This window comes from Xiphophorus hellerii, chromosome 16 (genome assembly GCF_003331165.1).
Source record: "Xiphophorus hellerii strain 12219 chromosome 16, Xiphophorus_hellerii-4.1, whole genome shotgun sequence".
Classification (NCBI taxonomy): domain Eukaryota; kingdom Metazoa; phylum Chordata; class Actinopteri; order Cyprinodontiformes; family Poeciliidae; genus Xiphophorus; species Xiphophorus hellerii.
The window spans coordinates 19,639,433-19,653,650 of record NC_045687.1 but is presented as its reverse complement, the minus strand read 5'-3'; the positions used below and the strand labels follow the sequence as shown (position 1 = coordinate 19,653,650).

Genomic DNA, 14,218 nt, shown 5'->3' with positions numbered 1-14,218 from the left:
AATAATTGCTCAATTCTATCAATCTGAGATACTTTCTTTTGGAAAAGTTAGCTGAAGATGTTGTTTTGGTTAGCTGTTAGCTCTGCTCCTTTGTTCTGCGTTGCGTCTAGTAGATAACTTTAAGTCGAAGTATTTGAGCAGGTTATATTCTGAATGAATATTCAAACTTTGTAAAAGTTGAGAACCTTTATATAAGCAGTTGTAGTTTAGATCCAGATTTGAAGTTTGGATTGAGCTTTTTCCAGCTCAGTAAATGCGCTAATGCTAAACTTCATTCTTGCTAGCAAAGGCTAATGAAAACCCCATCCCAGCTGTGTTTGTCAGGGAAAATGTTTACATGCCACTTTCTTTGAAAAGATATTAAAAAGCTGGTTGCTATTTCAAGGACATTTTATGCCTAAAAGAAATCCAAATACAGCAAAACTTGTTCTCTCTCTGAGGGCTAAAAAAACAACCTGTTGAATACATGCTGATATTCTGGTTTTATCGAGTCTGTTATGTGCTTCCATTTTATTATTAACATATAAATGGACAAATATTGTCAGCATGAACCAGAATAGTTAGAATGCAACATTGGTTTTCACCATTTAAAAAATCAATTGGAATAAAATACACAAGTGTTATATAAAATCAGCTTTTTGAGTTTTGCATCGTGTTATAAAGTTATTACATAATCAAAAACATACTTGGAGCGCTACCTTGATTCTTTCTGATTCTGTTTGAGTAATCGTTTAATCTCCATGGCAACCATTCAGATGTGCGAAACGCCTGGTTGGATTTATTTTAAGTCATATTTGAAATATATAGCATTTTTATAACTGAAGGTAACATAATTACTTGATTGTATAAGATGAAACTATATATGTGGCAGGAAAACACATAACACTGCCCCTTTAACATGCAAACCTTCATTAATATGCAGTCACTGAAGTTTCATAGGGTCCACCCTCCACCACCCCTTCCTCCTCCTCTGCCTCCTTCTCCTCTTCTCCTCTTCCCATCCTCCTCCAGCTTGTCAGCAGCAGCAGCAGCAGCAGCAGCAGCAGCAGCAGCGGAGTTGCTCTACTGCGGCTCTGCTTCAGTGAAAAGTTCGGGTCTGATCAGAAACTTGCGGCAAACCCAGCAGGAGGACAAAGATAGTAGATGGGGAAGTGATCACTGCGCAGAGAATCACGATCAGAGCTATTTAAGGTAGGACTGAACAGAAACTGATTGTAATTTCAGAGGTTAAAGAGTCATCTGCAGGATGTTGTGCAGGAAGAGTTCACCTTTATTCTGCAAAAACACACTCGATTCCATCTGTGTGCATAAATAACAGAGCAATGAAATCAGTAGCAGCTAAGACCAAACTGTCAATCAGTCATGCTAATGCTAGCTTTTAAAAATTCTGTGTGAAATTTGAAGTTCATGCCGCAACCTCAGACTAAACTTGCACCACAAAACAAGCAGCAATAAGTTGTGTGGTTTTAGTGTGACAATATTAAGTCTTTTTATTTTTGGAATATCACATTAATCTTGATTGTGATTCTTGTTTTATGAAATTACAACAGGCAGGACTGGATTCAGTCCTGTTGTAATGAGAAGTATGGTATTAGATGTAGAAATCTACAACCAGGCAGCTCACTTTTCACCATTGAAACCACACACACCCACACACCCACACACACCCCCACCCCCACACCCCACCCCACACACACCCACATGTTTGAGTGGCTATCTTTGTGGGGACTTTCCATTGACTTCCATTCTCTTCTACAGCCTAAACCTTACCCTTGCCCCTATCCTAACCCTAACCATGACATACCTAACCCTATCCAAAACTCAATTCACACCTTAGTCCTAAATATAACCCCTGACCCAAAAACAGCGTTCACGCTTGTTGGGACCAGGCTTCAGTCCCCACAGCGTAGTATGAGTCAGGAAAATGGTCCCCACAAGGTATTAAAAACAAACACACACACACACCCCTACACACATGTGCACAAGATCCTTAGAGCTATGGATAATTGGTCAGCTAATCTGGCCACGATTCTGCTTTTGAGACAAAAACACTAATTTATCTAAACTTCTGAAGCACTGATATGATGTTATGAATAATTCAGTTCAACTTCACATTCAAGTGTGCTCCTGTTAGCGTTGTGTATAAGCTGCTGCAGGAGGACAAATATCAGTAAATGAGAAGCCAGTGGAGGTGAACAGAGAAAAACAAGGTGATGAGAAAACAGAAAATTAGAATAGAAGAACTAAGTACCGGATGAATTATGAGAAGTAAACGATTGAGGCATGTTGCAGGAAGCAAACATGGTAACACTTTATTTGACGGGTTGTGAATAAGGCTGTCATGACACCGTCATAAACGTGACATAACACCTGTCATGAACATGAGTAAGTCTTCATGAATATTTATGACTGTTGTCATAAAGTGTCATTCGGTAAATCATGACACTTTTAATACAAAGTTAATATTATTCAAAATGTCTTTGTTATGACAACTTGACATTAACCAAGAAATCATGATCTGACATAAACTTGTTATAAATGTATTACTGACTAAACTTTAGCTTTAATAACATAAAGCTACATAATTTTTTATAGTTTAATTATCAAAAATCAGTTGATTTAGACTTCCTAATAATTTCCGACTGTGGATATGAGTGAGTTTTCTTGTCTCTATTTCAAGATTTAAGATTAATTCAACTCTATCATTGCTTCAATGTCACATTCTCCTGTGTCCATTATGAAGCATGACTAAAAAGAAAGGACAGAGTTTTATATATTTCCCTCCAAAGTACAGTCTTAAACTTTAATGTTGGCACACACGAAACAGCTACAAAGTTAAAACTTATGTAAGATGAATTTATCACAAAAGCAAGAAAGTATTTAACAAACTAAGTAAATTTGAATTTTATCTAAACTGCAAAAAAAAAAAAAAAATGCTTTAATGTTCTTTAATTCAAAAGCATGAATTAAAGAGCACGGTCTTTAATTCTTCCACCTGGCAGTCCAACGTTTTGGCACAATATGTCAGCTGTACTGCACTAGTTCAACGCATATCTTTTGCTTTTGGGCGTAGGCTTTGCAAAAACCCTTTTTGAAGATCCAGGTTTATCTTTGCTGCACCTCTTGTGTTTGCACAAGAAATTTAGACGAACTCTTTGTTCTGCCGAGCTCTTAAAAAAGCTTAGAAATATTTGCACTTTTCTCATGTTTGACCTTTTTCCCCTCCTTGTGGTTTGTTCACCGACCCCCTCATGCATTAAGAAGAAGAGCTTATGAAACCAGCGAACGATTGCACAGCTATGAGCCTCCCTGTAAAATCTGACGTGTGTTTTTCTTTCCTGCTCTGCTTTCTTTACAGTACGATAAGATAAATCAGCATGGGAGTCTTGAGGATTTTTTTTTACCTTTTTGTCTCATGAACTATTTTGTTGACTCGGCAGACCATCAATAAAAGTGCGAAGGGGAGGAAACAGGAAGTTCATTTACAGTGCCAGTTCCGATCCGGCGCATGTGTCAAGTCACTTTTCGGTGCTTTGCAGCGTGAAGTGGGTGTTGCTCCGGATAGAGAGACTGATATCTGAAATTTGTCACAGGCGCAGCGATTTGAAAAACACTTTATATCTGCTGAACTTTTTCATATGTTGTCACGTTGCAGAAAAGAGAACCGTGATTTGTATTCAGCTCCCTTTCCTCCGATAGTAACAAATATCAAAAAATAAATGCCTACATGCCTGACTGTACACATTTATATGCAAAACTTAATGCATTGTGGAAAAAATAACCCTGTACTTCACCTTGATTACAACATCCCCTTACTCAGCTCCTTCAGACTAGCCAGCAGCAATTAGCAAACACCTGGTGGAGCTGCGCATCTGCTGAGCTCGTTATAGGAGCTACTTCTCAGAGCATCGCTGGTAAAATCATTGTTAAAGGATTAATAGAGGAGCCATGTTGTAATGATTTCCTGAAGGCGGAGATTCAGGAAGAGCAGGAGCTTCTTAAAGAGACAGAGGCCCAATTTCAAGGTATCAAATTACTAAATCAAATTTATTTTAAGTCATTTTTATAAAAATTGAAGGTAACATACCCACTTGATTGTGGTATAAATCGATACTATATGGCTGGAAAACACATAACACAACCTCTTTAACAGACACTCTCCATAAAATCTGTCTGAGCTCTTTTCCAAAATAAAAAGGCATAAATTTCAATCTCTGTATGGTAGAGATATTTAAATATATCCAGTCTGGAGTCATATGTCAAGTGTTTTTATAAGCCTGAGGCCGGACAGAAAAATGCATTGCCACGTCGGAGCAGCAGATTCCTATAAACTGCTGTATTTTTGAGCTCTGCGTAGCGGTCAGGGCATTCTGACCTCAACCACAGCTAGCTGGTGCCGTGCCTCCAGTCGGACCAGAGCAAACGGGGCCGGAGCTGGCCGACGGCAGCGGTGACCTGCATCTGTTTGTGCGGTCCTCACTGACATGCCTGGGCAAACCCAGAAATATCAACAGCGCTCTGTTCTGCCGTTTCTGGTTCCGTAGCGCAAGTTGTTTGCTTAAAGCAGTAGAAAAACGCATGAAAAGGGAAGTATGCTTGACGGGTGTGTGTGTGTGTGTGTGGGTGGGTGTGTGTGTGTGTGTGTGTGTGCCTGAGAGGAAGACAGAAACAAATGACAGCAAGTCTGATTTAAGCGACAGACAAAAAGAAAAGAAAAGGAAGTAGAAGCACATTTTAGAAGGTAGAAATGTCACATAGTTTAGTTGCATGCCTTTGCCATCATGGCCTCCGACCTCCATGTCTGCTCTGAGGCTTGTTTATGGGGCGCCTGCAGGTACAGTTTGGAGATAAACACCATGTCTGACAGACCTTAATGACTTTCTCTGTGTTTCTAACAGGACCAATTTGGGGAATGAAGTTCCCAAAGTGAATTAATGTGCTAGTTTTGCAGTTTAAAGGAGCACTTATGGTTAAGTTTTACTGCACACAAAATGACTTGGGAAGGAGAAAAGTCACACGGAGAGCTGAAATGAGGGGAGAGGAATTTGGAGCGGAGAGTAGAAAGTGAGAACCAGTCAATTAAGTTGTTAAAAAATCTGTGAATTACAAGTTACATTCTCTTAAATGTAGCTTAAAAATGTACTCCAAAGGAAATAGTAAACTTTTTTTTCATATTCCTGAACTTGTTGGAGTGTAAATAAGTCCTTAGAGAGGGCTAAGCTTACATGATACTCAGATGCACACTGTTCCAGGTGACTTTAGCCTTTCAAAAGGCTGAAGTTTGTGTTTTATAGCGCAATCATGTAACTATGTTAACTTCAGTTGCTATAAAAATGTTGTGCAGACAAAATATGACTTAAAAGAAATTTGAAATTGGGCTCCAGTCTCTTTAAAATCTCCTGCTTTTTCTAAAACTCCACCTTCAGGAATTCATCATAAAAGCACTCCTCTATTAATCTGTTAACGACATTTTTACCAGCATTTCAATGAGAAGTACTGTATGTCCTATAATGAACTCAGCTGATGCCTAGTTCCACCAGGTGTTTGCTAATTACCGCTGGCTAGTCTGAAGGAGCGGAGTGGGGAAGTTGCAGGGGAGGGAGGGCTGGTCTGTGAGGCGAAAGCCCGAAAACTGCAGCTCTGAGGAGGAGCTTCGTCCTTGAAGGCGGGGCTAGGTCCACCCGGGCGTTTTGCCAAGCTGAATGGTTGCCATTAGATTGCCAATGGTTGCCATTGGAGATTACTGGATTTCTTAAATAGTCATGAAACAATCAAAAACACTCTCCAGGTAGGTTTATACTGCCCATATAAAATATTTTCAATTGAAAATGTTCATAGTGATTGAACACTATGTCAGTCTACAATTTTACATGTAATTGTTGTTATGTTTGGTATTGTTTAGTTCTGATGAATAATGTTTGGGTTTCCATGGACTCACATGGAGTTCCTTTGTGTCCCTGCTACGCGACGTTTCAATCCTCCAGATCAGCTGGGACTCATCAGTCTGACCTCGCTCGGTCAACCACGCCGTAAACTCCTGATTTTTCTGACAGACTGAAGGTCGAACGTTCCTGTGCTTTCCAGGCCTCACAGTCGGACAGATATTTCCGGCAGACAGTCAGACGATAGGCCAAATCAACTGATGAGGTGATTGATACAGCACATGTCCGCTTAGCTTCAGAGCTTCCCAGCACTCTGGGGATGGATTTATTTTTTCATTCGGCTCATGGTGACCTGAGATCCACTACTGCAGCTGTAGCAAGAAGATCAGGTTAAAAGACGGCTAACTTTTTTGCACTTAAATCTTTTTTTAGTTACAATCAGCACAGATGCTTTTCGTTCCCCCCAAACCTCAATGGAAATGATCAATAATTGATTATCTTTCGGTGCATTTCTCCCTATTTTGTCCTAAACTGTTCAGCCTCTCAGAAGTCTGAATTGCTTTGAATGACTAATTATCTTCCTCTTGTCTCTACTTCTCTTTTTATTCCATCATGTGAGGCCGGTTGTTGGCTGTATGTGAAGCAGCCGATGCATATATTCACACTGTAATCAGTTGATTTTATGGTATATTTCTTACTTTATCATGCAAAATAATTTAATCAATTATCTGTTTTCAGTGGCTCCTGGATTGTCTCTTATATGCTCTGCAATCAAACGTCTTGGCATGCAGTACAGCCCGGTCTGAACTGTGCTCCACCTATTCTGCGAACCGTGACAAATGTCTGTTATAATGTCGACAGAAGTTTAAATTTGAGAAAAAATTGGGTAGAAAACAGTTTGCTATTGAATATCTTCTTACTTCTCAGATTTTGGAACATCTTACTGTACTTGAAAAAGCTTCCTTTGATTTCATACCATAATCTTTTCACTTCACACTAAAGAGGGTTGCTGAGATCACAATTTGTAAGCGCTTATAGTTGTTGTGTTTATTGACCGGAGGACAATTTAATTATTGAGTTTGTGTCAATACGTAACGGGAGTAGAGTACTTGCAACTTCTCCTTTACCAATAGTATATTTAAAATCATAGGGACGTCCCTAAAACAATAGAAAAAGCAGATTAGCTAAAAGTCCTGCAAGAGGATTTGAAAGTTGTTGCATCACAATTTAAAGATCGACCGGGTTGCATCTCCGGCTTGTGAATTAAAACACCCTGAGACGTTAATCCAACTCTGGCCGTGTCCTGGACAGGTCATGTGTTTGGAGCTTAGCACCGTTTCCTTATTTTCATTTCTCCAGCAAAAACATTGACCAGGAATAACAAAACAGCATGGCCTTCGGATTGAATAAACAGAATAATTCAAAATGTACATCAGGAGAAGTGAGAAACTCAAAAGGAGCCGAGTCAAGTAACTTTTTTGTTGACCATCTCTCTCATTGGTTAAATAAGCCTAATTGTAAACTATGTAACATTATGAAATCTGGCAAGAGACCCCAACTTAAGCCTCTTACACTGTCAGGTTTGTTTTACAGTGAAAAAGCATCAATCAGACCAAAGTTTCCTAATGTTTTTATGTTCGCCTGAATGCTCCTTGCCTTCGCCCTGATAAACCACTGACTGCTCTCTCCTTTTCTCTCTCTGGTCTTTAGCCTTCCTAATGTGAACTAAATGAAAACAGAGGCCCCCCGCCGCCACCTGGAAAACTCTGAGGGACTAAGTGGATTGAAGAAGGCAGCCACCGATCGAGGGAGTCGGGGCAGGGAGGGGAGACACACAGAGAGGATTAGCAGCTAATCCAGGCCAACGAACAATCCTGGGGGGAGTTTTGCCGTTCTTCCAGGACGATGCAGACAAAACAGTTCCTGGATTTAAACGCTTTACGACGGCGCGTCCAAATTCTTCTGTGACGGTTTTGATTCGGCGCGGACTTGGATCTTTGGTGCAGAGGAAGCGGTGGACTGAGAAGAGAAGCGACAGGATGTCCTGACAGACTGCATGGTGCCACACATGGATGCTTTTCAGCATGTGATTATGGACCCCTGCCTTTTCACCTTGGTCTGACAGAGAGACACTGAAGGTCTTGCTGGACTTTGTGACCAGGCCTCACTTACAGTAAGAAATTATTTAATTCTTTGTTTGTAGGAAATTTCAAGCGTGCTGTAATCGTACAAGGAAAGAAAAAACGTATAAAGTGTTTGTAGGTTAATAAGATAAGAGTAAGGAGAGAAAACTGCGCTGCACTTTGTGAGATTCTTTACATTTTCTCTTAAGAGTTGCTTAACTTTCAGCAAGAAAGCTGGCCCGCCTCCGGAAGATGACGTTTAACCACAAGAAACTTTCGTAGGTTTGGGTAAAAGGCCGCGCACGTTGTAGCTTTGGACGGTTTCCTGGGGAGGTGATCCTCTTAAGGCGGCGAACTCCAACTGAGATCAGTTCAGTTCCCGATGTCTACAAAATATAGAATTAAAAGTAAACTCAAGTCTTTTTTTATTGCCTTCATCTCACAGCAAGCTTTCGGTGTATGTACACATGCGGTTGGATTGTGTATGTCTGGGCAGCCATCCACTGAACCAAATATACCCGGTGCCCTGACGGACCACAACTCTCCAACCGCACGGACTGTGGTAACCAGAGGAGACCCGGCGCGGCCTTGTAATTTCTCCTCTTTGTTATGCTGTCGTGACTGAAAGCTGCTGCTGAGCAGGAGAAAAGGGAGTTGGGTTGTTTGGGAAAGATGTGCAGGGAAGAGAGAAAAGCATATAAGCAGACAGAGTGGCCGTGTTGGCATCCCACGGCGCGGATCATAAAGAGAAGCAGCGGGAAGCGCAGTGAATGTATGAAGAATGGATTTAATATTTGAACAGCTGAACATTTATGCTTCCTGTCCTTGACTGATTTGGTTTCTTTCTCTCTGGTTTTACAGTGGAGCCAAAGATTTTCTAAACTTGACTGACATGAACTCAAACTCAAGACACAACCAGTCATTTTAAAAGGGATTTTACACAACTTTTTCTTCCACCATGAGTCTGGGAAAGCTGCCAGGAATCAAAGGCCTGGTGTCTGGCTCTCAGGGGAAGCGTCGCTTCAAGAGCGACCTCTCGGTGGACATGATCAGCCCCCCGCTCGGGGACTTCCGACACACCATGCATGTGGGCCGCGGCGGCGACGTGTTCGGCGACACGTCCTTCCTCAGCAACTACGGCGGCATCCGGGAGCCGGGGAGCCCGGACTCGGCGAGCAGCTCCAAGTCCACCGGCTTCTTCACGCGCACCTTCCGCCACGTGCGGAGGACCTCTGTGCCGCGGCCCCGGGGCGGCTCCCGGGACCTGTCGTCCCCGCCTCCGGACATCTCACCCATCATTAAAAACGCCATCTCTTTGCCTCAGCTGAACATAGACTCTGTGAACGGATGCCTGCAGAGGGCGCTGTTCCCCAACTCCATGGGCTCGGCGGATGACTCCTTCTGCACATATGGTGAGATAAGACAGATAATCCGTGCCAGCATGGGATTGGTGTTAAGGATCTTACAGAGGGGGATTATCTTCATTAGAAGTGAGCAGAGATACTAAAGGTTGAGATCATACTCAAACATGATAGTTTTACTAGACGATGAAGCATGATCCTCTGTGTCAAGGATTATTTCATAACAAATAAATCAAGATTAATGGAATGGGTCGTCACTGGTAAGTGAAAGAACGTGATCGGTCAGATTATCAACACTGTCAGAGCAAGTCAGGCCAAACCTTTTACGGTCTTAAGTCGGCATCAACTTTCAGGAGGACTTTTGACATTTCCTTCAGCGGGTTTTACAACCTGCAGGTGTTAGTTATTAAAGACCGTGAAGATAATAATGAACAACTGATTCTCTGAAAGGCAGCAATGCTTCTTGTGAAAGCAACTGATAAAACATTGTGCATAAAAATGTACAAGAAAACCCAGAGATGCTGAAAAGACATTTAGCTTACAAAAGTATTCACACCACTGAAAGTTTTCACTGAATCTTTGCTCAGTCCGGTTGGATGAAGACAATCTTTAAGTAGAAATTTTCAGGTCTTGCCACCGATTATCCGTTGGATTTAGGTCTGGACTTTGGCTAGGCCAATCTAACACATGGCTCTCGTTTGGATCGGTGTGCAGCTGGAAGGTGAACTTTCGTCTCGGTCTCAAGTCTTTTTCAGCCTCCAACAGGTTTTCTTCCAGCATTTTGTTACATTTCCAATCAACCAACATGGACCTGCTAATGAAAAGCTCACCCACAGCACTTCCAAATTTCAATATCAGTATAGTGTGTTCAGGGAGTGGTCCAGTTTCAGTGTTTTTCGTGTAGTTCACATGGTTCTATTTTTGTTTCATATCACCAGATCACCTTCCTCTACATGTTTGCTTTATCTGCTACGTGGCTGTCAGTGCATTCACATTTACCATGGACCTCTTTGCTGCTTCTCTGATTAATTTTCTCCTTCCCCCACCTGGAAGTTAAGTTGGACGGCCATGTCTCGAAAAGTTAGCAGTCAGTCGCAGGAAATGTATGGATTAAGTCATGCTTTGTGGAAACTTGGGATTATGTTTTGAACTTTTCTAAATTGCAAGCCACACTTTTAAGGTTGTTATTCATATAATACTTTGTATTTTCCTCCCACTGCATAAATAAGTGTTTTTTGAGTTGGTGTCAGTTTGTAGCTGATAGTCTGTAGATGTTGTGGGAGAAAATGTGAAAAAGCCAAAGCGGTATGAATACTTTTTCAAAGTACTGAACGTATGAGATTGTAAGAGTGATTTAACACGAAGCAAATCTAACTCATCAAACAGAACTATAAAAGTCAGGAGACGCAAACAGAGAAGACGAAACCCACCTCCTCCGTTTTGTTTTACATCTTTCCCCCCCACATTCCTCCAAGACAACCAGCAAACATCCCAGCTTCTTCTGACTCATCTGGATTCACCTTGGCAACACCTGCACACGATTAGACCGACAAACACAAACACCGTTCCGCTGAGCGGAGAGAAACTCACCGGGTATTTCCTGTCATCTCTCGTGTTTGTGTGTGTGGGCCTGACAAAATGAGCACAAACCCAACATTTGTTGCATCTGCTCTCCAATCAGAGCCTGTCAGCCAGCTGTGTGTAGGGAATGGAAATCCCCTCGCCCCCTTTCCCAGTTTCTTATCCAACTCAACAGGAATTAGCCCAATCGGACGGACAGAGAGAGGCAGAGATCTTGGGGATAGTTGTGTTTGTTTAATGTTTTATAATTACTTGGTTTCGTTTACACCCATATTTACCTCTAACTGTTCATATGGGACATTATTTGATGAGATTTATGTGAATTTGGTAATTTGAGATTTCCTTCATACAGTTATTGTTTTCCTACTCTCTTTAAGTAGTGTGATATCTATCTGAAATGTTTATTATTTATGACCAGACAGTTGTGATGTTGAAACTTGTGAGTTTAGCCCCGTCAGGATGACACAGTGGGAAACCCTTAAACTCTTGGTTTATACCGCCACCTTCTGGTCAGACAGCTGCACTGCTGAGCAAAAACCCAAATAGTTTCTTTGTCTATTTTATGACATCCACAATGTACAGCAAATGTCTGTAAAGAGTGTGCTGTTCTTAATATTAACGGTTTTCACATTTACTTACTAATTTCTGGGTCAGATAATGATGCCTTACATATTCTTGTTTATAGGTACAGACTACCAAGCAGAGCTCCACAACACAAAACATGAAACTCACTACTATCCAGCATCAACAGGAAGTCAGATATGGCTCTCCACCCAGCTTGCATAAACTTAAACTTGAAACTCTTCCAGCCAGAGGAGACAATCTACTAAAGCTGCAGTTCAGTTCACAATGAACTGAACTGGAGTGAATGAAGCCTTTAGTCTCAATGGTTCCTCTAAACACTATAACAATGTACATCTTAATAGAGGTGGTGTTTAATTCCTCCTTATTAAAAAAAAGTTTCATTTAACAGGATATGTACTACTAATGTAATAAAAATACATTAATGTAGTCCAATTTTCAATTTCAGTTTTCAGCCAATCTTCTGGTAGGCTTATGAATGAGTTGAGTTGACCTCCATCTTTAGTCATTCTTTAGAAAAAAGGTGTCCCAAATATTTTAACAGGATGTAAAAAAAAATAAACATGTAACTTAGAAATAACTTGGTTAGACTGATAAGCTTGTCCTGACGCCTGATGGGTAATTATTAGTATTTGGATCATAAGGAAATACGATAATCCAGTCTGAAAGCTTTCTACAAACCTTGTGGGAAGAATAATCATGACTAAGTAATAAAAGGTTATCTTGAAACTTTTTTATTATGGGATTGAATCAGTATGTGCTGACTGAAGACAAATACCAAGGTATCAATATCAATAGGTTAAAGGGCAACACACACATTGTCTTCTATCTATCTCAGCACCTATAATTTAATGTTTGTTAAAGATGCCAACTGGTGTGTTTATTCATGTCGCCCCACTGTGACATCAAGATATTTGTCTTAAATTAATGCATCCATCGTATGTGACTGCCTTACTTGTCTCATTCTAAGTTGTCTCAGGTCCAAAAACGTGAACATTTTTTATGTCTTATATAAAAAGACAGGTGTGAAGGTAAATTGACCCAAGCACTAAACCCTGTGGTTCTCAATAATTAACTCATGTTGCATGAGGAAGATTTACCATTAGCATGGACAAACTGGAACCGGTCAGAGAAATACGATTTAAACTAACCAAACACTATATAACACGTTTTCTTTAAACTAAGTTTGTATTGAAAAAGAAATCCCTTAATCTAAACACAAGCTTAAACCGGCATTTGCTTTCATTTTCTCTTTCCAGGTCTCCAGTCTGGATTTCTGACTCTGCCTCGAGTCTCTCGACTTGACAGACAGATTCAAGATGGCGACGTGTGGAGAACGTCTCCAGCAGACAACGGCTGCGGCGCGTTGACTCGCTCTGACTCTCTGGCCTCCTTCACCGTCGACCTCGGACCTTCTCTAATGACTGAGGTGTTGGCTTTGATTGACAACCCCAGCTCTCTGCAGGTATCCAATCACAGCCAAGCAGCAGGCGAGGAAGAGGAGGAAGAGGATAAAGCTGACACCAGCTCTCTGACAGAGACACCCGTTCAGACCCCGACAGCGAGTTCCCCCAACCCGTCCCAGTGCAGCATGTCTTTGAGCTCCAAAGTGAACGGGAGAGTTATCTTTACCTGGAAGGAGCGTAAGGAGGACCGGGGGTCTGTGAGGACGCCTGATGTCACTTCCTGTTCTTCTCACAAGGAGGAATCGGCCATCGAGGCAGAGAGGTTCCAGAGGGCAGCGGATGTCCTCGCTAGACATTACGGTGGAGGATCCTTCACCACAGGAACGAGGACGAGCCAAAAAACAACACATGGTTTATCTGAGGAGGAGGAAGAGATCAAAGTTTAGACATTAAGAATAATAACTGTCTAAAAATCTGGTTGTCTCTTCACTTTAACATTCATTATTAGTCTTTAACTTTTGCCCATCTGGTTTTCTTTCACTGTAGTTGTGATATATCAGCTAAAACTATGAAAGTACAACGATCAGAAAACACTTTTGATTTGAAGTGTTTGCAAGTGGTTGGAAAAATCTGATCAATGTGTTTATGTTCATACTGATATGTACACTTTATAAATAACTTTTGTACATTTATCCAGTGATAACAACCAAACTTTGTTTTAGCTTCTTGTAAAATGTATATTTAGGAAATTTGGACATTCTACTCTTCCATGATTTAATTCACATATTTAACAATTAATTTGTGAACAGAGTTGTTGTTTATTGTAATGTTTTATTGGTTTACCATTGAATAAATTAAAATGTATTTCTCTACCCAGCTTGAAATCACTGATATTAGGTCAGCTTTGTTGAGATGATGTCTGAAGTAAAGAACACTCCCATGACAATACACGTCCCATACATATCTGTATAATAAGATGATACGTACAAGAAATACATATATGAAATATTGTACTTACACTGTAAAAGGTAAATTTTTACAGCATCTGTAAAAAGATAATATTAACAGAGTCTGACAACCTTAACCTTAAGTTTCACTTAAGGTTAAGATTTAATTTGTAAAAATAAAAATGATCCTTTTGCATTTTAAGGTAACTTTTTTATGTTTTCATTTAGCTTATTTGTCAATTTCTCAGGGTAAACAACAATCTTCACTTCAGTTTTTTCCCTCACATTGGATGACAGCAATAGACAGGAGGAGGAGTTTGTTAGGGGACGATGCAT

General features: G+C 40.7%; 1 protein-coding gene across 1 annotated transcript; it reads left to right on the top strand.

Annotated features, from left to right (window-relative positions):
* Positions 1–995: 995 nt before the first annotated feature.
* cdc42ep1b (CDC42 effector protein (Rho GTPase binding) 1b) lies at positions 996–13,808 on the top strand. The gene is made up of 4 exons (XM_032587367.1): positions 996–1,191; positions 7,593–8,055; positions 8,867–9,417; positions 12,789–13,808. The coding sequence occupies exons 3-4, from the start codon at positions 8,964–8,966 to the stop codon at positions 13,379–13,381; spliced, it is 1,047 nt and encodes a 348-aa protein (XP_032443258.1). The 5' UTR covers positions 996–1,191; positions 7,593–8,055; positions 8,867–8,963; the 3' UTR covers positions 13,382–13,808.
* Positions 13,809–14,218: the final 410 nt, after the last annotated feature.

Excerpts from the sequence above, each read along its gene's own strand:
- cdc42ep1b (XM_032587367.1), top strand. The coding sequence starts at position 8,964 with ATGAGTCTGGGAAAGCTGCCAGGAATCAAAGGCCTGGTGTCTGGCTCT. Across the intron at positions 9,418-12,788 it reads TGACTCCTTCTGCACATATG|GTCTCCAGTCTGGATTTCTG; the intron begins GTGAGATAAGAC and ends TTCTCTTTCCAG.